At 47.0% G+C, this 21,082-nt stretch overlaps 1 protein-coding gene across 1 annotated transcript in view; it reads right to left on the bottom strand.

Annotated features, from left to right (window-relative positions):
• vps13c (vacuolar protein sorting 13 homolog C) overlaps positions 1 to 21,082 on the bottom strand; it is a 359,723-nt gene that overhangs the window by 205,686 nt on the left and 132,955 nt on the right. The window contains exons 47-53 of the mRNA XM_079245724.1: positions 8,440 to 8,744; positions 8,145 to 8,292; positions 6,059 to 6,197; positions 5,855 to 5,976; positions 5,562 to 5,731; positions 4,316 to 4,569; positions 3,370 to 3,596 (exon numbers count right to left, since the gene is read on the bottom strand). Coding sequence (XP_079101850.1) covers positions 3,370 to 3,596; positions 4,316 to 4,569; positions 5,562 to 5,731; positions 5,855 to 5,976; positions 6,059 to 6,197; positions 8,145 to 8,292; positions 8,440 to 8,744 — 1,365 coding nt within the window. The remainder of the gene's footprint in view (positions 1 to 3,369; positions 3,597 to 4,315; positions 4,570 to 5,561; positions 5,732 to 5,854; positions 5,977 to 6,058; positions 6,198 to 8,144; positions 8,293 to 8,439; positions 8,745 to 21,082) is intronic.

The following is a 21,082-nucleotide window of genomic DNA, read 5'->3' as shown; positions in this document are numbered from 1 at the left end:
GACGAAGTCGTGTGACCTGATGACGAAGTCGTGTGACCTGATGAGGAAGTCGTGTGACCTGATGAGGAAGTCGTGTGACCTGATGACGAAGTCGTGTGACCTGATGAGGAAGTCATGTGACCTGATGACGAAGTCGTGTGACCTGATGACGAAGTCGTGTGACCTGATGAGGAAGTCGTGTGACCTGATGACGAAGTCGTGTGACCTGATGAAGTCGTGCGACCAGATGAGGAAGACCTGATGAGGAAGTCGTGTGACCTGATGAGGAAAACCTGATGATGAAGTCGTGTGACCTGATGAGGAAGTCATGTGACCTGATGAGGAAGTCGTGTGACCTGATGACGAAGTCGTGTGACCTGATGAAGTCGTGCGACCAGATGAGGAAGACCTGATGAGGAAGTCGTGTGACCTGATGAGGAAGTCGTGTGACCTGATGAGGAAGACCTGATGAGGAAGTCGTGTGACCTGATGAGGAAAACCTGATGATGAAGTCGTGTGACCTGATGAGGAAGTCGTGTGACCTGATGAGGAAGTCATGCGACCTGATGAGGAAGTCTTGCGACCTGATGAGGAAGTCTTGCGACCAGATGAGGAAGTCATGCGACCTGATGAGGAAGTCGTGTGACCTGATGAGGAAGTCATGTGATCTGATGAGGAAGTCATGTGACCTGATGAGGAAGTCATGCGACCTGATGAGGAAGTCATGCGACCTGATGAGGAAGTCTTGCGACCTGATGAGGAAGTCTTGCGACCTGATGAGGAAGTCATGCGACCTGATGAGGAAGTCGTGTGACCTGATGAGGAAGTCATGTGACCTGATGAGGAAGACCTGATGAGGAAGTCATGTGACCTGATGAGGAAGACCTGATGAGGAAGTCATGTGACCTGATGAGGAAGACCTGATGAGGAAGTCATGTGACCTGATGAGGAAGTCGTGTGACCTGATGAGGAAGACCTGATGAGGAAGTCATGTGACCTGATGAGGAAGTCATGTGACCTGATGAGGAAGTCATGTGACATGATGACGAAGACCTGATGAGGAAGTCATGTGACCTGATGAGGAAGTCATGTGACCTGATGAGGAAGTCATGTGACCTGATGAGGAAGTCATGTGACCTGATGAGGAAGACCTGATGAGGAAGTCGTGTGACCTGATGAGGAAGTCGTGTGACCTGATGAGGAAGTCGTGTGACCTGATGACGAAGTCGTGTGACCTGATGAAGTCGTGCGACCAGATGAGGAAGACCTGATGAGGAAGTCGTGTGACCTGATGAGGAAAACCTGATGATGAAGTCGTGTGACCTGATGAGGAAGTCGTGTGACCTGATGACGAAGTCGTGTGACCTGATGAAGTCGTGCGACCAGATGAGGAAGACCTGATGAGAAAGTCGTGTGACCTGATGAGGAAGTCGTGTGACCTGATGAGGAAGACCTGATGAGGAAGTCGTGTGACCTGATGAGGAAAACCTGATGATGAAGTCGTGTGACCTGATGAGGAAGTCGTGTGACCTGATGACGAAGTCGTGTGACCTGATGAGGAAGTCATGTGACCTGATGAGGAAAACCTGATGATGAAGTCGTGTGACCTGATGAGGAAGTCATGTGACCTGATGAGGAAGTCATGTGACCTGATGAGGAAGACCTGATGAGGAAGTCGTGTGACCTGATGATGAAGTCGTGTGACTTGATGAGGAAGTCATGTGACCTGATGAGGAAATCATGTGACCTGATGAGGAAGTCGTGTGACCTGATGAGGAAGTCGTGTGACATGATGAGGAAGTCATGTGACCTGATGAGGAAGTCGTGTGACCTGATGAGGAAGTCGTGTGACATGATGAGGAAGTCATGTGACCTGATGAGGAAGACCTGATGAGGAAGACCTGATGAGGAAGTCACGTGACCTGATGAGGAAGTCATGTGACCTGATGAGGAAGACCTGATGAGGAAGACCTGATGAGGAAGTCGTGTGACCTGATGAGGAAGTCGTGTGACCTGATGAGGAAGTCATGTGACCTGATGACGAAGTCATGTGACCTGATGACGAAGTCATGCGACCTGATGAGGAAGTCGTGTGACCTGATGAGGAAAACCTGATGAGGAAGTCATGTGACCTGATGAGGAAGTCATGTGACCTGATGAGGAAGTCGTGTGACCTGATGAGGAAGACCTGATGAGAAAGTCATGTGACCTGATGAGGAAGTCATGTGATCTGATGAGGAAGTCATGTGACTGATGAGGAAGTCATGTGACCTGATGAGGAAGTCATGCGACCTGATGAGGAAGTCTTGCGACCTGATGAGGAAGTCGTGTGACCTGATGAGGAAGTCGTGTGACCTGATGAGGAAGTCGTGTGACCTGATGAGGAAGTCGTGTGACCTGATGAGGAAGTCGTGTGACCTGATGAGGAAGTCATGTGACCTGATGACGAAGTCGTGTGACCTGATGACGAAGTCGTGTGACCTGATGAGGAAGTCGTGTGACCTGATGAGGAAGTCGTGTGACCTGATGACGAAGTCGTGTGACCTGATGAGGAAGTCATGTGACCTGATGACGAAGTCGTGTGACCTGATGACGAAGTCGTGTGACCTGATGAGGAAGTCGTGTGACCTGATGACGAAGTCGTGTGACCTGATGAAGTCGTGCGACCAGATGAGGAAGACCTGATGAGGAAGTCGTGTGACCTGATGAGGAAAACCTGATGATGAAGTCGTGTGACCTGATGAGGAAGTCATGTGACCTGATGAGGAAGTCGTGTGACCTGATGACGAAGTCGTGTGACCTGATGAAGTCGTGCGACCAGATGAGGAAGACCTGATGAGGAAGTCATGTGACCTGATGAGGAAGACCTGATGAGGAAGTCGTGTGACCTGATGAGGAAGTCGTGTGACCTGATGAGGAAGACCTGATGAGGAAGTCGTGTGACCTGATGAGGAAAACCTGATGAGGAAGTCGTGTGACCTGATGAGGAAGTCGTGTGACCTGATGAGGAAGTCGTGTGACTTGATGAAGTCGTGCGACCAGATGAGGAAGACCTGATGAGGAAGTCATGTGACCTGATGAGGAAGACCTGATGAGGAAGTCATGTGACCTGATGAGGAAGTCGTGTGACCTGATCAGGAAGTCATGTGACCTGATGAGGAAGTCGTGTGACCTGATGAGGAAGTCGTGTGACTTGATGAAGTCGTGTGACCTGATGGGAGGTGTGTAGCTATATGGGGCTGCACTGCTTTATTTTCAGCTTCATGCGAATGCTGGTTCTTGTTGTGGTTCTGGTCCTGGTTGTGGTATTAGTTCCAATTTCATGTGTAATGTGTCTCATCCTCTTCAGACACTTAACCATAAGCCCCACTAGGGGCCTTGGCATCTTACGGTGGTGAGGCTCTTGTCCCCCTGCTTTTGGATGAATGGGCAGGCGAGCACTTTCAGTTCCCTCAGGTTGGCTCTCATGTTCTGAGAAGCGTCGTCCTCCGCCTGCAAAGTGAAGTCACACTGAAACAAAGCCACGAGGGCGGGGACGTCTGCCTTCATCAGGCTGGCGACAAACACCACCTCCGGGTCCAGGATCACTACCCGCAGACGAGTCCTCAACCTAGGGGCTGAGGAGACAACAAAAAGGTCTGACTTTGACTGGATGAAGATTTTCTGTGTTTGAGACATTGTTGGACATCAGGATGACATTTGGTTTGTATCATCTGTTGACAAAGTTGCTGCTCTTAAAGTTCTACCCCACAGCCGAGGACTCAAGCTAATGCTGAACAGGTGTCGCATGGGACTGGTCTTTCATCAATTCCTTTCAATTTGCAATTTATGAAGATGTTTGTTTTCCTTTTGCTTTCTCCCCTTTGAAGGGGGTCGCCACAGGGAATCATTGCTCAGGTGAATTGGCACATTTTTATGCCGGTTGCCCTTCCTGATGCAACCCTCCCTATTTATCCGGGCTTGGAACCAGCCCACAGAGAACCTCCTTGGGGCTGCAGTATCACTGGGAGTAGGTCTCGAACAAGGCCATGAGACAAGTGGTTCTACCACCTGAGCCACCGCTTTCACCGGTTTATGAAGATGTATTTTTATGAAAATTAATTTTCCGGCTTTCATCTGCACTGCTAATGCTCTCCTGGGCTGAATCTGCCCTCTGCAAGCCTGAGCCCCTCTGAGACCGACATACAACCAAAACACAGCAGCTTGCATGGAGGAATTTGCAGCTCTGAGGACTCTGTCCAGTTTTGCATACTTTCATCATCTTTTGATCTATAACTTAAAGTAAACATCCTGTTCTTAGCCACTTCACTGCCTGGGTTTTGTCTCCTGGTCTTACCAGTCTCAGTGTCAGCTCTCAGTTCTGCGGTCTGTCTCAGTGGCAGTCTGCCGCTCCGTGCCGTGGATGTGGCCGGAGAGGACCTCTGCGGCAGTGCCTGCAGGAAGAAATCTGCAATGGCCATTAGAAACTCCACACTCGCACAGAGATAGAGTTTCTGCAGAACAGCCACCACTTCCCGTTGTGCAGCATCCTGCCGGTACGTCACATCAATCATGGAATCTGAGCTGTCCTCCTCCTTACGCCTGACCATCCTGCAGTAGGTCAACAGAAATGATAGATTCAATCCATAGTTGAAGACATTGGACTCGGCTGTTGTGGTGAGGAAGCTAAATGCAGAGCTTTTCACATTTTTGATCTTTTCAGTAAAAAAGGCCAAGAATTTTTTTTCACAATTTCAATTTGAGGCCATAGGGGCAGCAGGAGGAATAGAGGGACTAATTTACTAATAGTGTTAAATAACACTCTAGCATTGCCACGAATTTCTGTGATTAAAGTAAGCAGCCCTCGCATATCTGACAGAATAGTTGAGAGAAGCCAGGAAATCCTTTAAGAAAAACAGGTGGACATTCATCCCAAACCACAGCTAACATATAGCAGCTAGCATGTAACAGCTAACAGCTAACATTTAACAGCTAGCATCTAACACCTAACAGCTAACATATAACGGCTAGCATATAACACTTAACAGCTAAACCCTACCAGCTAACATATAGCTGTGAGACCGACAGTTAGCATATAACATCTAACAGCTAACATTTAACAGCTAGCATATAACATCTAACAGCTAACATTTAACAGCTAGCATATAACACCTAACAGCTGACATATAACAGCTAGCATATAACACCTAATAGCTAACATATAACAGCTAGCATATAACACCTAATAGCTAACATATAACTGCTAGCACATAACACCTCAAAGCTAACATTTAACAGCTAGCATATAACACCTCACAGCTAACATTTAACAGCTAGCATATAACACCTAAGAGCAAACATATAACCAGCATATAACATCTAACAGAAAAGCTAGCATATAGCCTCTAACAGCTAACATATAACAGCTAGCATCTAACATTTTATTTTGAGGAGATAACAGCTAATAATATTGATTACATCAATCAGGTAGTATTAAAAATGATATTGACTGTAATTTTTATTTTGCATAATCTTGTCTTCTGGAAAGTTCTTCTAAGTTACTGGGTTAATATAAGTTGATGAGGAAGTTATGTGACTGTTACCGTGACGTGACTCTGTCCATGCCTGTCCTCAGGTCGTCCAGAGTGCAGGCGGTTAGAACCGTGTTCACTTCCATGCTGCCGTTGTTCAGGATCTTCCCTGAAACTTTGAGCAGGTGAAGGGCAAACTCCCCGAGTCTGAGGTTCTGCTGGTGATGGAGGTCCAATGGCTGCTGAGAACACAGACAACATTCAGGGTACTGCATCTGACACAGTTGGACCAGATCAATCGGATTCTGACTCAGGGTCCAGGAAACACTAAATTTCAGTCTCACTTTTCAAGATTCCTAACAAACCTGTTTGGGGTCATTGCGGTAAAGCACCAGCCCCAGAAAGTGTATGCTGAAGTTGAACTTTACGGTCTCCAGAGCATCATCCTCATCTTCATCATGGCTCTCAGATGGTTTGTCTGATTCACCTGAACAGTTAAAAAATTTACATTCCAGATTTAGAATCCAGGGTCCACCTATAGATAACTTAGAACATGAATGCTATCACACCTGTAGGGGGATCTCGGCTCTCTCGAACTTGCAGGCTGACTTTTTGTCTGGGTTCCCGGGTTTCTGGACTGCCAGCTTCTCCCAGATTATCCATCAGGATCCTGAGCAAAACTCTGAGGTCGTCCTGGCTGAGCTCCAGCTGGAAAGAAAAAGCATTTACCACAGTGGAGAGATTTACAGGTGAGTCCTACAGGGCAGTTCTATAGGTGAGTCCTACAGGTGAGTCCTACAGGGGAGTCCTACAGGGGAGTCCTACAGGTGAGTCCTACAGGGGAGTCCTACAGGGGAGTTCTATAGGTGAGTCCTACAGGTGAGTCCTACAGGGGAGTCCTACAGGGGAGTCCTACAGGGGAGTCCTACAGGTGAGTCTACAGGTCAGTCCTACAGGTGAGTCCTATAGATAAGACCTACAGGGCAGTTCTATAAGTGAATCCTACAGGTGAGTCCTACAGGTGAGTCTACAGGTCAGTCCTACAGGTGAGTCCTATAGATAAGACCTACAGGGCAGTTCTATAAGTGAATCCTACAGGTGAGTCCTACAGGTGAGTCTACAGGTCAGTCCTACAGGTGAGTCCTATAGATAAGACCTACAGGGCAGTTCTATAAGTGAATCCTACAGGTGAGTCCTACATTGCAGTTCTATAGGTGAGTCCTACAGTTGAGTCCTACAGTTGAGTCTACAGTTGAGTCCTACAGATGAGTCTACAGGTGAGTCTACAGGTGAGTCCTACAGGTGGGTCCTACAGGTGAGTCCTACAGGGGAGTTCTATAGGTGAGTCCTACAGGTGAGTCCTACAGGGGAGTCCTACAGGGGAGTCCTACAGGGGAGTTCTATAGGTGAGTCCTACAGGTGAGTCTACAGGTCAGTCCTACAGGTGAGTCCTATAGATAAGACCTACAGGGCAGTTCTATAAGTGAGTCCGACAGGTGAGTCTACAGGTGAGTCCTACAGGTGGGTCTACAGGTGGGTCCTACAGGTGAGGCTACAGGTCAGTCCTACAGGTGTGTCCTACAGGTGGGTCTACAGGTGGGTCCTACAGGTGAGTCCTACAGGTGAGGCTACAGGTCAGTCCTACAGGTGAGTCCTACAGGTGGGTCCTACAGGTGAGTCCTACAGGTGGGTCTACAGATGGGTCCTACAGGTGAGTCTACAGTTGAGTCCTACAGGTGAGTCTACAGTTGAGTCTACAGTTGAGTCCTACAGGTGAGTCTACAGGTGAGTCCTACAGGTGAGTCTACAGGTGAGTCCTACAGGTGAGTCCTACAGGTGAGTCTACAGGTGAGTCCTACAGGTGGGTCCTACAGGTGAGTCTACAGTTGAGTCTACAGGTGAGTCCTACAGGTGAGTCTACAGTTGAGTCTACAGTTGAGTCTACAGGTGAGTCTACAGTTGAGTCCTACAGGTGAGTCTACAGTTGAGTCTACAGTTGAGTCTACAGGTGAGGCTACAGGTGAGTCCTACAGGTGAGTCTACAGTTGAGTCTACAGTTGAGTCTACAGGTGAGTCTACAGTTGAGTCCTACAGGTGAGTCTACAGTTGAGTCTACAGTTGAGTCTACAGGTGAGGCTACAGGTGAGTCCTACAGGTGAGTCCTTTAGATAAGACCTACAGATCCTGCCGGTAAGCAAAAACTGTACCTGTGGAGGTTTACATGTCGACTGGTTTTAAAAACAAGATCAGAGGTGTTAGTGACGGAAATGTTCTTCCTGACTGCTGTCTCAAACTGGAGACATTTCTCGACAAGGCTGCAGCTGTTTAACAGACTAAAGATTTCTACTGACCCAGGTTTACCTGCACTTTGGTCCTGGACTTCCCTCCAGGATACATTAAAGTTCAGGAACTCAGTCTCAGATGTAAAATTTTTCCTGAGCTACTTTTAGGTGTTCCAGCAGTTATCTAGTTATTGAACAGTTTTCTCTGTGTTGCCTGCTGGACCAGCTGTTTGGCTTCCTTAAATAAAAGTTAAATAGATAAAATATGTTAGTTATTCATCTGAAACTCCCTGAAGGATTTTTGTTGATGAAAGCTATGATTCTGGTAGCCTTCAGGGGAACACTGAAGTTGGTTTTCTCCTCTTCCTCCTACCTTCATAGGCTTCAGGTCTCCATTGATCTCCATGGCAACTCTCTTCTTGTACCAGGAAGCTGACAGGTTCCTCTTAATATCAAGGTGCAGGTTGACTGGTTCCAAGAGTTCAATGTTGGCTCGCTCCAAGTCTGACTCCAAAGAGGTCCTGATGGACAACAGAACCACAGTTTCATAACTGTCAGGATGTGATATGGTACATCAATGACCAGGTTGCAGCAAGAGGTTATTGGACAGTGGGGAAACAGGTCTCTGCTGGGTCTACACCAGGTCTTTGAGGCAAGGTTTGACCAACCTGGACAGCTTTAGCTCTGTAAGTTGGACATTCATGTTCTCGAAGACAGCCGGCAGTGGACGTCCTTCGACGGGCAGCAGGGAGAAGCTGTTTCCCACTGTGATCAGACCCAGGTCCATCACAAGTGCATCATGGGAGGTGGAGGACTGAGGGATGATGATGAGGGGAGCCTTCAGCCTGATGTCCATGGACAGACGGAAAGTCTTCTGGGCGAAGTTTCTGACGCTGGACGCTGCCTTCTCGGCTGCCTGAGCCGTTGCAGCGCTCAGAGCTTCCTTAGCTGTCTGGAAGTTGTTGGTGAAGTTCTAAGAAGTGGAAATGGTCAATACAAACAACTGAAACCTGGTAAACATCTAGTTCCAGAAACAATTTCACATCCTCACCCCACTGGCACGCAACAAAGAGAGACGATAAGGAATTTCTGGATAAGGTCACATCATGACTGAAACTGATTGAAACACTTCCTAAGACAGAAGTACTGCACCTGGATTCTGATGGTCCAGACAAACACTCAAACCTGGAGAAAGTAAACCACCATGTAAAGGTCAACAAATACAGAGAGAGAAAACTGGAAGGGAACTGCACATGAAACTGGAGAGAAACTGGAAGGGACCTGGACATGAAACTGGACGGTAACTGGACTTGAAAACGGTCACTAACTGGGTAGGAATTGGACATGAAACTGGTCAGAAGTTGGACTGGAACTGAATGGGAATGGGATGGGAACTGGTCAGGAACTGGACATAAATTGGAAGAGGAAAAGACAGAAAGTCAAACAAAATACGCTAACCTGACTCTCAAGTGAGATAACAAACAACTTGAGACAAGAGGCAAAGCCACTAAACTAGCATGAGAGCCCACAAAGCTAGCATAAGGGTTAGCGGTGAGAGTGAAAGCCAAACCAACAAAGCAACCGAACCAAGGTGTGGACCCACAACAACTTTGGGAGAATATGGCAGATCTGGAAACAATCCTGCAAGAGATGAGAGAGTTCCGCCAGGAGAACCTCAAAAATATGAAAGAAATTAAAGACAACATCAAGAAGAGAAATAGCAGAATTGACAAAGTCGAAAAGCGGGTAGCGGAGACAGAGGAGCGAACCCAGAGTCTGGAGGAAGCCACATTAGAGCTCGTGGAGCAGCAGAGGAAAGTTGAGACAAGAATGATGGACTTGGAGGGTCGTAAGAGAAAGGATAATGATGACTCCACAGGATAAAGGAAGGAGCAGAGGGAAGTGTGCCATTGATGACAAGCTTTGTCGAGAAACTCCTTAGAGAGAAACTGGAGTTACCACCATCATTCGAGTTAAAGGTCGAAAGAGCTCACCGGGCTTTGGCAGCACAACCTCTGAAAGATTCCCCACCTAGCTCCATTGTGATTAAGTTACACAGTTTCAGGTCTAAAGAAGAACTCATCAAAATAGCATGGCAAGGAAAGGTGTTTGTGTACGAGGGAAGAAAGCTATTTCTAGACCACGATTATGCGCTGGACATCCTGAAAAGACACAAAGAGTACATCGGGGCGAAAAAGGTGTGACGAGAAAAAAAACATTTGCTTCTAGACGTCCTTCCCAGCGAGACTTTGCATGTTGTATGACGGGGAAACGTCCTTCTACAACACTGCAGAGGAAGCTATGAAAGACACAGCGGCTCGAAGGCTCCAGGTGCAGATCGTAAAACCAACAGTTAACTGGACAGAGTGGATTGGACGATTAATGTGGAACTTGACCCGTATGAAGTATGGTGCTGGGACAATGAAGACCCAACCGGGGTATCAACAGAAACTGCAAGTCTTCAGTGGACAATTGATTAAACCCACATCTTTAGAGTGAACACATAATTGGTCACTAAGAATACTCCAAGCCTTCTAGGAGAATTAAGGTGAGAAACAAATGTTGTTAATTTATTTCAGTTGGTATCGGTTGCAATGTTAATATCTAAATGAGTATCCTCATAAGCTAAGGACATTGGGGAAACACTTAAAGCTGCAGCGGACTTATGAACATTTCTGCATTTCTATCGGGGCCCCTGCTCCCCGGGAGCAGAGGACATCCCTCAGAGCAGACTGGACATCACAACCTGAAGACGGTCATTAATCAGACCTCACTTAAAGAAGTTCAATCAGTTGGTCTTTTGACTGTTTCAATGTTAAACCTTTTTTCTGGTTTGTTTGAAGTTCATTACTGTTCCTGGAGCAAAGTGGGTGTAAACATGAAAGGGATGCCAGAGAGACATAAGAACAGAATGCTAGAGAACAATGGCATCCAAACACTGTATTAAAGTCACCTTATACCATGTTAACAGCGTACTCAACCCAACTAAGGCTAAGTCTCAATTCTATCTTTTACCCCTAGCCCTATCCCTAGTCCTATCCCTCGCCCCCCCAGTGGAGGGGGGAAGTGTCAAGTGGTGAAAATGTTCCCCGAAGCAATGGGACACCACTCCACCGTGACGACGTCATCAAGCTGCGGCACTCTAGCTGCTATGCAAACAGAGGCGACGAGTATAATTAGAAATTAGAAATGCTTTGTTTGTTTTCATCAGCCCAATGCGTTCCATTACAAGGGTCAGATACAAGTAGTCTATGAGATACATGTGCATAGCTTGATTCTTTTTTAAAATGTAGCTATAAATACAGACTGTAGCAGTAATTGTATAAAAATGTTAATGCTGTATAAACTGCATAAACGGGAACTACTGTCCCTGGAACGTTGTTTTGCAGACATTGTATTCACAACATGGGAATTGAACGTGTAACTTCTTTATGTAATTATAACTTAATAAAGGCTTTTTAACAGAAATTAGTACAAGAACAGGAACGTAAACGATAAACTCCTCTTTTTCTGCTCTGTAGTGGATAAGTGCCCTCGTGTGTTCTGGTGTTCCTGGTTAAAACATGTGATACAATTTAGCAGTGAGCACAGAAGTAAAGGAAATGCTGCAACATATAGATGATTGTCCCTGAAAGAAAACAGCCACAGTGTTTTTATGCTTTCATATATCAAACCAGCAGTTGAGCTAATGCTAGCCTCTTGTGTTAACTGTAGCAAACTTTCACAGAGCAGAACATACCATCGTAAAATAAAACGCCGTAATTTCAGTCTTGTTATTAAATCGTATTTTAATGCTGAAAATACTTAAATGTGTAAACCTCTTTTTCAGCATTGGTAGACATGTTGCCGGTGAACGCGCTGGACAGGAATTAGTAATTGGTAGCTGTATGATTCTACCCCTTCTTCATGAAGTGTGGTCCTGGAAAATCTTCACTTTAAGGGGTGTGTAGCCCTCGCCCTCCCCCCTTAGCCTTTGTCCAAAGGAGAATTGGGATAGCCCTTCCCCCAACATGATTGCGCAATATGGAGGGATAGGGCTAAGTGGAAGGGGGAGAATTGAGAATCACCCTAAAAGAAGCAAGATAAGTAGGATGAAAAAAGACGGGGTTGGGGTGATGTTTCTACAAGAGACTAACTTCACAGAAAAAGGACATTTAAAGCTCAGGAGGAGTGGATCTGACCACATCTTCTCTGCCTCGTACGAATTGATACACAGACAAGGGGCGGCTATTCTGATTTCAGGAATGTATTCATTTGAAAAAATATCTTTTATGGGGGATACAGAAGGAAGGTATGTCATGGTTAAAGGAAAATTAGAAGGGGAGATGGCAACTCTTCTAAACATATATGCTCAAAAAGGTACAGTGTGGAATTTTTATGGACAGATGTTTGATTTAATGACATCAGAAATGGAGGGTGTTCTGATAGCTGGGAGGGATTTGAAAGTTTGAACTCACAACTAGATTCTACAGGAAACTGGATGGGAACAAGACATGACACTGGACATGAAAATTGGATGGAAACGGGACTGGAAGTGGACATGAAACTGGATGGGAATGGGACTGGAAGCGGACATGAAACTGGATGGGAATGGGACTGGAAGCGGACATGAAACTGGATGGGAATGGGACTGGAAGTGGACATGAAACTGGATGGAAACGGGACTGGAAGTGGACATGAAACTGGATGGAAATGGGACTGGAAGTGGACATGAAACTGGATGGAAACGGGACTGGAAGTGGACATGAAACTGGATGGGAATGGGACTGGAAGCGGACATGAAACTGGATGGGAATGGGACTGGAAGTGGACATGAAACTGGATGGAAACGGGACTGGAAGTGGACATGAAACTGGATTGGAATGGGACTGGAAGTGGTCATGAAACTGAATGGAAACGGGACTGGAAGTGATCAACTGGATTGGAATGGGACTGGAAGTGGACATGAAACTGGATGGAAATGGGACTGGAAGTGGAAGTAAAGGTGGATTGGAATGGGACTGGAAGTGGACATGAAACTGGATGGAAACGGGACTGGAAGTGGACATGAAACTGGATTGGAATGGGACTGGAAGTGGACATGAAACTGGATGGAAACGGGACTGGAAGTGGACATGAAACTGGATTGGAATGGGACTGGAAGTGGACATGAAACTGGATGGAAACGGGACTGGAAGTGGACATGAAACTGGATTGGAATGGGACTGGAAGTGGACATGAAACTGGATGGAAATGGGACTGGAAGTGGACATAAAGGTGGATTGGAATGGGACTGGAAGTGGACATGAAACTGGATGGAAATGGGACTGGAAGTGGACATGAAACTGGATGGAAACGGGACTGGAAGTGGACATGAAACTGGATTGGAATGGGACTGGAAGTGGACATGAAACTGGATTGGAATGGGACTGGAAGTGGACATGAAGGTGGATGGAAACGGGACTGGAAGTGGACATGAAACTGGATTGGAACAGGACTGGAAGTGGACATGAAATTGGATTGGAATGGGACTGGAAGTGGACATGAAACTGGATTGGAATGGGACTGGAAGTGGACATGAAACTGGATGGAAACGGGACTGGAAGTGGACATGAAACTGGATTGGAATGGGACTGGAAGTGGACATGAAACTGGATGGAAACGGGACTGGAAGTGGACATGAAACTGGATTGGAATGGGACTGGAAGTGGACATGAAACTGGATGGAAATGGGACTGGAAGTGGACATGAAACTGGATGGAAACGGGACTGGAAGTGGACATGAAATTGGATTGGAATGGGACTGGAAGTGGACATGAAACTGGATGGAAATGGGACTGGAAGTGGACATGAAGGTGGATTGGAATGGGACTGGAAGTGGACATGAAACTTGATGGAAACGGGACTGGAAGTGGACATGAAACTGGATTGGAATGGGACTGGAAGTGGACATGAAACTGGATGGAAACGGGACTGGAAGTGGACATGAAACTGGATTGGAATGGGACTGGAAGTGGACATGAAACTGGATTGGAATGGGACTGGAAGTGGACATGAAACTGGATGGAAACGGGACTGGAAGTGGACATGAAACTGGATGGAAATGGGACTGGAAGTGGACATGAAACTGGATGGAAACGGGACTGGAAGTGGACATGAAACTGGATGGGAATGGGACTGGAAGCGGACATGAAACTGGATGGGAATGGGACTGGAAGTGGACATGAAACTGGATGGAAACGGGACTGGAAGTGGACATGAAACTGGATTGGAATGGGACTGGAAGTGGTCATGAAACTGAATGGAAACGGGACTGGAAGTGATCAACTGGATTGGAATGGGACTGGAAGTGGACATGAAACTGGATGGAAATGGGACTGGAAGTGGACATAAAGGTGGATTGGAATGGGACTGGAAGTGGACATGAAACTGGATGGAAACGGGACTGGAAGTGGACATGAAACTGGATTGGAATGGGACTGGAAGTGGACATGAAACTGGATGGAAACGGGACTGGAAGTGGACATGAAACTGGATTGGAATGGGACTGGAAGTGGACATGAAACTGGATGGAAACGGGACTGGAAGTGGACATGAAACTGGATTGGAATGGGACTGGAAGTGGACATGAAACTGGATGGAAATGGGACTGGAAGTGGACATAAAGGTGGATTGGAATGGGACTGGAAGTGGACATGAAACTGGATGGAAATGGGACTGGAAGTGGACATGAAACTGGATGGAAACGGGACTGGAAGTGGACATGAAACTGGATTGGAATGGGACTGGAAGTGGACATGAAACTGGATTGGAATGGGACTGGAAGTGGACATGAAGGTGGATGGAAACGGGACTGGAAGTGGACATGAAACTGGATTGGAATGGGACTGGAAGTGGACATGAAACTGGATGGAAACGGGACTGGAAGTGGACATGAAATTGGATTGGAATGGGACTGGAAGTGGACATGAAACTGGATGGAAATGGGACTGGAAGTGGACATGAAGGTGGATTGGAATGGGACTGGAAGTGGACATGAAACTTGATGGAAACGGGACTGGAAGTGGACATGAAACTGGATTGGAATGGGACTGGAAGTGGACATGAAACTGGATGGAAACGGGACTGGAAGTGGACATGAAACTGGATTGGAATGGGACTGGAAGTGGACATGAAACTGGATTGGAATGGGACTGGAAGTGGACATGAAACTGGATTGGAATGGGACTGGAAGTGATCATGAAACTGGATTGGAATGGGACTGGAAGCGGACATGAAACTGGATGGAAACGGGACTGGAAGTGGACATGAAGATGGATGGAAACGGGACTGGAAGTGATCATGAAACTGGATTGGAATGGGACTGGAAGTGGACATGAAGGTGGATGGAAACGGGATTGGAAGTGGACATGAAACTGGATGGAATGGGACTGGAAGTGGACATGAAACTGGATTGGAATGGGGCTGGAAGTGGTCATGAAGTTGGATGGAAACGGGACTGGAAGTGGACATGAAACTGGATGGAATGGGACTGGAACTGGACATGAAACTGGATTGGAATGGGACTGGAAGTGGACATGAAACTGGATGGAATGGGACTGGAAGTGGACATGAAACTGGATTGGAATGGGACTGGAAGTGGACATGAAGGTGGATGGAAACGGGACTGGAAGTGGACATGAAACTGGATTGGAATGGGACTGGAAGTGGACATGAAACTGGATGGAAACGGGACTGGAAGTGGACATGAAATTGGATTGGAATGGGACTGGAAGTGGACATGAAACTGGATGGAAATGGGACTGGAAGTGGACATGAAGGTGGATTGGAATGGGACTGGAAGTGGACATGAAACTTGATGGAAACGGGACTGGAAGTGGACATGAAACTGGATTGGAATGGGACTGGAAGTGGACATGAAACTGGATGGAAACGGGACTGGAAGTGGACATGAAACTGGATTGGAATGGGACTGGAAGTGGACATGAAACTGGATTGGAATGGGACTGGAAGTGGACATGAAACTGGATTGGAATGGGACTGGAAGTGATCATGAAACTGGATTGGAATGGGACTGGAAGCGGACATGAAACTGGATGGAAACGGGACTGGAAGTGGACATGAAGATGGATGGAAACGGGACTGGAAGTGATCATGAAACTGGATTGGAATGGGACTGGAAGTGGACATGAAGGTGGATGGAAACGGGATTGGAAGTGGACATGAAACTGGATGGAATGGGACTGGAAGTGGACATGAAACTGGATTGGAATGGGGCTGGAAGTGGTCATGAAGTTGGATGGAAACGGGACTGGAAGTGGACATGAAACTGGATGGAATGGGACTGGAACTGGACATGAAACTGGATTGGAATGGGACTGGAAGTGGACATGAAACTGTATGGAAACGGGATTGGAAGTGGACATGAAACTGGATGGAATGGGACTGGAAGTGGACATGAAACTGGATTGGAATGGGACTGGAAGTGGTCATGAAGTTGGATGGAAACGGGACTGGAAGTGGACATGAAACTGGATTGGAATGGGACTGTAAGTGGACATAAAACTTGATGGAAATGGGACTGGAAGTGGACATGAAACTGGATTGGAATGGGACTGGAAGTGGACATGAAACTGGATGGAAATGGGACTGGAAGTGGACATAAAGGTGGATTGGAATGGGACTGGAAGTGGACATGAAACTGGATGGAAATGGGACTGGAAGTGGACATGAAGGTGGATGAAAACGGGACTGGAAGTGGACATGAAACTGGATTGGAATGGGACTGGAAGTGGACATGAAACTGGATGGAAACGGGACTGGAAGTGGACATGAAGGTGGATGGAAACGGGACTGGAAGTGGACATGAAGGTGGATGGAAATGGGACTGGAAGTGGACATGAAACTGGATTGGAATGGGACTGGAAGTGGTCATGACAGTGGATGAAAACGGGACTGGAAATGGACATGAAACTGGATTGAAATGGGACTGGAAGTAGACATGAAACTGGATTGGAATGGGTCTGGAAGTGGACATGAAACTGGATGGAAACGGGACTGGAAGTGGACATGAAGGTGGATGGAAACGGGACTGGAAGTGGACATAAAACTGGATGGAAATGGGACTGGAAGTGGACATGAAACTGGATGGAAATGGGATTGGAAGTGGACATGAAACTGGATGGAAATGGGACTGGAATTGGACATGAAACTGGATTGGAATGGGACAGGAAGTGGACATGAAACTGGATGGAAACGGGACTGGAAGTGGACATGAAGGTGGATGGAAACGGGACTGGAAGTGGACATGAAGGTGGATGGAAATGGGATTGGAAGTGGACATGAAACTGGATTGGAATGGGACTGGAAGTGGTCATGAAAGTGGATGAAAACGGGACTGGAAATGGACATGAAACTGGATTGAAATGGGACTGGAAGTGGACATGAAACTGGATTGGAATGGGACTGGAAGTGGACATGAAACTGTATGGAAACGGGATTGGAAGTGGACATGAAACTGGATGGAACGGGACTGGAAGTGGACATGAAACTGGATTGGAATGGGACTGGAAGTGGACATGAAACTGGATTGGAATGGGTCTGGAAGTGGACATGAAACTGGATGGAAACAGGACTGGAAGTGGACATGAAGGTGGATGGAAACGGGACTGGAAGTGGACATAAAACTGGATGGAAATGGGACTGGAAGTGGACATGAAACTGGATGGAAATGGGATTGGAAGTGGACATGAAACTGGATGGAAATGGGACTGGAATTGGACATGAAACTGGATTGGAATGGGACAGGAAGTGGACATGAAACTGGATGGAAACGGGACTGGAAGTGGACATGAAGGTGGATGGAAACGGGACTGGAAGTGGACATGAAGGTGGATGGAAATGGGATTGGAAGTGGACATGAAACTGGATTGGAATGGGACTGGAAGTGGTCATGAAAGTGGATGAAAACGGGACTGGAAATGGACATGAAACTGGATTGAAATGGGACTGGAAGTGGACATGAAACTGGATTGGAATGGGACTGGAAGTGGACATGAAACTGGATGGAAACGGGACTGGAAGTGGACATGAAACTGGATGGAAATGGGACTGGAAGTGGACATGAAACTGGATGGAAACGGGACTGGAAGTGGACATGAAACTGGATGGGAATGGGACTGGAAGCGGACATGAAACTGGATGGGAATGGGACTGGAAGTGGACATGAAACTGGATGGAAACGGGACTGGAAGTGGACATGAAACTGGATTGGAATGGGACTGGAAGTGGTCATGAAACTGAATGGAAACGGGACTGGAAGTGATCAACTGGATTGGAATGGGACTGGAAGTGGACATGAAACTGGATGGAAATGGGACTGGAAGTGGACATAAAGGTGGATTGGAATGGGACTGGAAGTGGACATGAAACTGGATGGAAACGGGACTGGAAGTGGACATGAAACTGGATTGGAATGGGACTGGAAGTGGACATGAAACTGGATGGAAACGGGACTGGAAGTGGACATGAAACTGGATTGGAATGGGACTGGAAGTGGACATGAAACTGGATGGAAACGGGACTGGAAGTGGACATGAAACTGGATTGGAATGGGACTGGAAGTGGACATGAAACTGGATGGAAATGGGACTGGAAGTGGACATAAAGGTGGATTGGAATGGGACTGGAAGTGGACATGAAACTGGATGGAAATGGGACTGGAAGTGGACATGAAACTGGATGGAAACGGGACTGGAAGTGGACATGAAACTGGATTGGAATGGGACTGGAAGTGGACATGAAACTGGATTGGAATGGGACTGGAAGTGGACATGAAGGTGGATGGAAACGGGACTGGAAGTGGACATGAAACTGGATTGGAATGGGACTGGAAGTGGACATGAAACTGGATGGAAACGGGACTGGAAGTGGACATGAAATTGGATTGGAATGGGACTGGAAGTGGACATGAAACTGGATGGAAATGGGACTGGAAGTGGACATGAAGGTGGATTGGAATGGGACTGGAAGTGGACATGAAACTTGATGGAAACGGGACTGGAAGTGGACATGAAACTGGATTGGAATGGGACTGGAAGTGGACATGAAACTGGATGGAAACGGGACTGGAAGTGGACATGAAACTGGATTGGAATGGGACTGGAAGTGGACATGAAACTGGATTGGAATGGGACTGGAAGTGGACATGAAACTGGATTGGAATGGGACTGGAAGTGATCATGAAACTGGATTGGAATGGGACTGGAAGCGGACATGAAACTGGATGGAAACGGGACTGGAAGTGGACATGAAGATGGATGGAAACGGGACTGGAAGTGATCATGAAACTGGATTGGAATGGGACTGGAAGTGGACATGAAGGTGGATGGAAACGGGATTGGAAGTGGACATGAAACTGGATGGAATGGGACTGGAAGTGGACATGAAACTGGATTGGAATGGGGCTGGAAGTGGTCATGAAGTTGGATGGAAACGGGACTGGAAGTGGACATGAAACTGGATGGAATGGGACTGGAACTGGACATGAAACTGGATTGGAATGGGACTGGAAGTGGACATGAAACTGGATGGAATGGGACTGGAAGTGGACATGAAACTGGATTGGAATGGGACTGGAAGTGGACATGAAGGTGGATGGAAACGGGACTGGAAGTGGACATGAAACTGGATTGGAATGGGACTGGAAGTGGACATGAAACTGGATGGAAACGGGACTGGAAGTGGACATGAAATTGGATTGGAATGGGACTGGAAGTGGACATGAAACTGGATGGAAATGGGACTGGAAGTGGACATGAAGGTGGATTGGAATGGGACTGGAAGTGGACATGAAACTTGATGGAAACGGGACTGGAAGTGGACATGAAACTGGATTGGAATGGGACTGGAAGTGGACATGAAACTGGATGGAAACGGGACTGGAAGTGGACATGAAACTGGATTGGAATGGGACTGGAAGTGGACATGAAACTGGATTGGAATGGGACTGGAAGTGGACATGAAACTGGATTGGAATGGGACTGGAAGTGATCATGAAACTGGATTGGAATGGGACTGGAAGCGGACATGAAACTGGATGGAAACGGGACTGGAAGTGGACATGAAGATGGATGGAAACGGGACTGGAAGTGATCATGAAACTGGATTGGAATGGGACTGGAAGTGGACATGAAGGTGGATGGAAACGGGATTGGAAGTGGACATGAAACTGGATGGAATGGGACTGGAAGTGGACATGAAACTGGATTGGAATGGGGCTGGAAGTGGTCATGAAGTTGGATGGAAACGGGACTGGAAGTGGACATGAAACTGGATGGAATGGGACTGGAACTGGACATGAAACTGGATTGGAATGGGACTGGAAGTGGACATGAAACTGTATGGAAACGGGATTGGAAGTGGACATGAAACTGGATGGAATGGGACTGGAAGTGGACATGAAACTGGATTGGAATGGGACTGGAAGTGGTCATGAAGTTGGATGGAAACGGGACTGGAAGTGGACATGAAACTGGATTGGAATGGGACTGTAAGTGGACATAAAACTTGATGGAAATGGGACTGGAAGTGGACATGAAACTGGATTGGAATGGGACTGGAAGTGGACATGAAACTGGATGGAAATGGGACTGGAAGTGGACATAAAGGTGGATTGGAATGGGACTGGAAGTGGACATGAAACTGGATGGAAATGGGACTGGAAGTGGACATGAAGGTGGATGAAAACGGGACTGGAAGTGGACATGAAACTGGATTGGAATGGGACTGGAAGTGGACATGAAACTGGATGGAAACGGGACTGGAAGTGGACATGAAGGTGGATGGAAACGGGACTGGAAGTGGACATGAAGGTGGATGGAAATGGGACTGGAAGTGGACATGAAACTGGATTGGAATGGGACTGGAAGTGGTCATGACAGTGGATGAAAACGGGACTGGAAATGGACATGAAACTGGATTGAAATGGGACTGGAAGTAGACATGAAACTGGATTGGAATGGGTCTGGAAGTGGACATGAAACTGGATGGAAACGGGACTGGAAGTGGACATGAAGGTGGATGGAAACGGGACTGGAAGTGGACATAAAACTGGATGGAAATGGGACTGGAAGTGGACATGAAACTGGATGGAAATGGGATTGGAAGTGGACATGAAACTGGATGGAAATGGGACTGGAATTGGACATGAAACTGGATTGGAATGGGACAGGAAGTGGACATGAAACTGGATGGAAACGGGACTGGAAGTGGACATGAAGGTGGATGGAAACGGGACTGGAAGTGGACATGAAGGTGGATGGAAATGGGATT

The sequence above is a fragment of the Telmatherina bonti genome (genome assembly GCF_933228915.1).
Source record: "Telmatherina bonti genome assembly, chromosome: 1".
Taxonomy (NCBI): Eukaryota; Metazoa; Chordata; class Actinopteri; order Atheriniformes; family Telmatherinidae; genus Telmatherina; species Telmatherina bonti.
The sequence above is the reverse complement of the archived record's forward strand: the minus strand, read 5'-3'. Positions and strand labels throughout refer to the sequence as shown.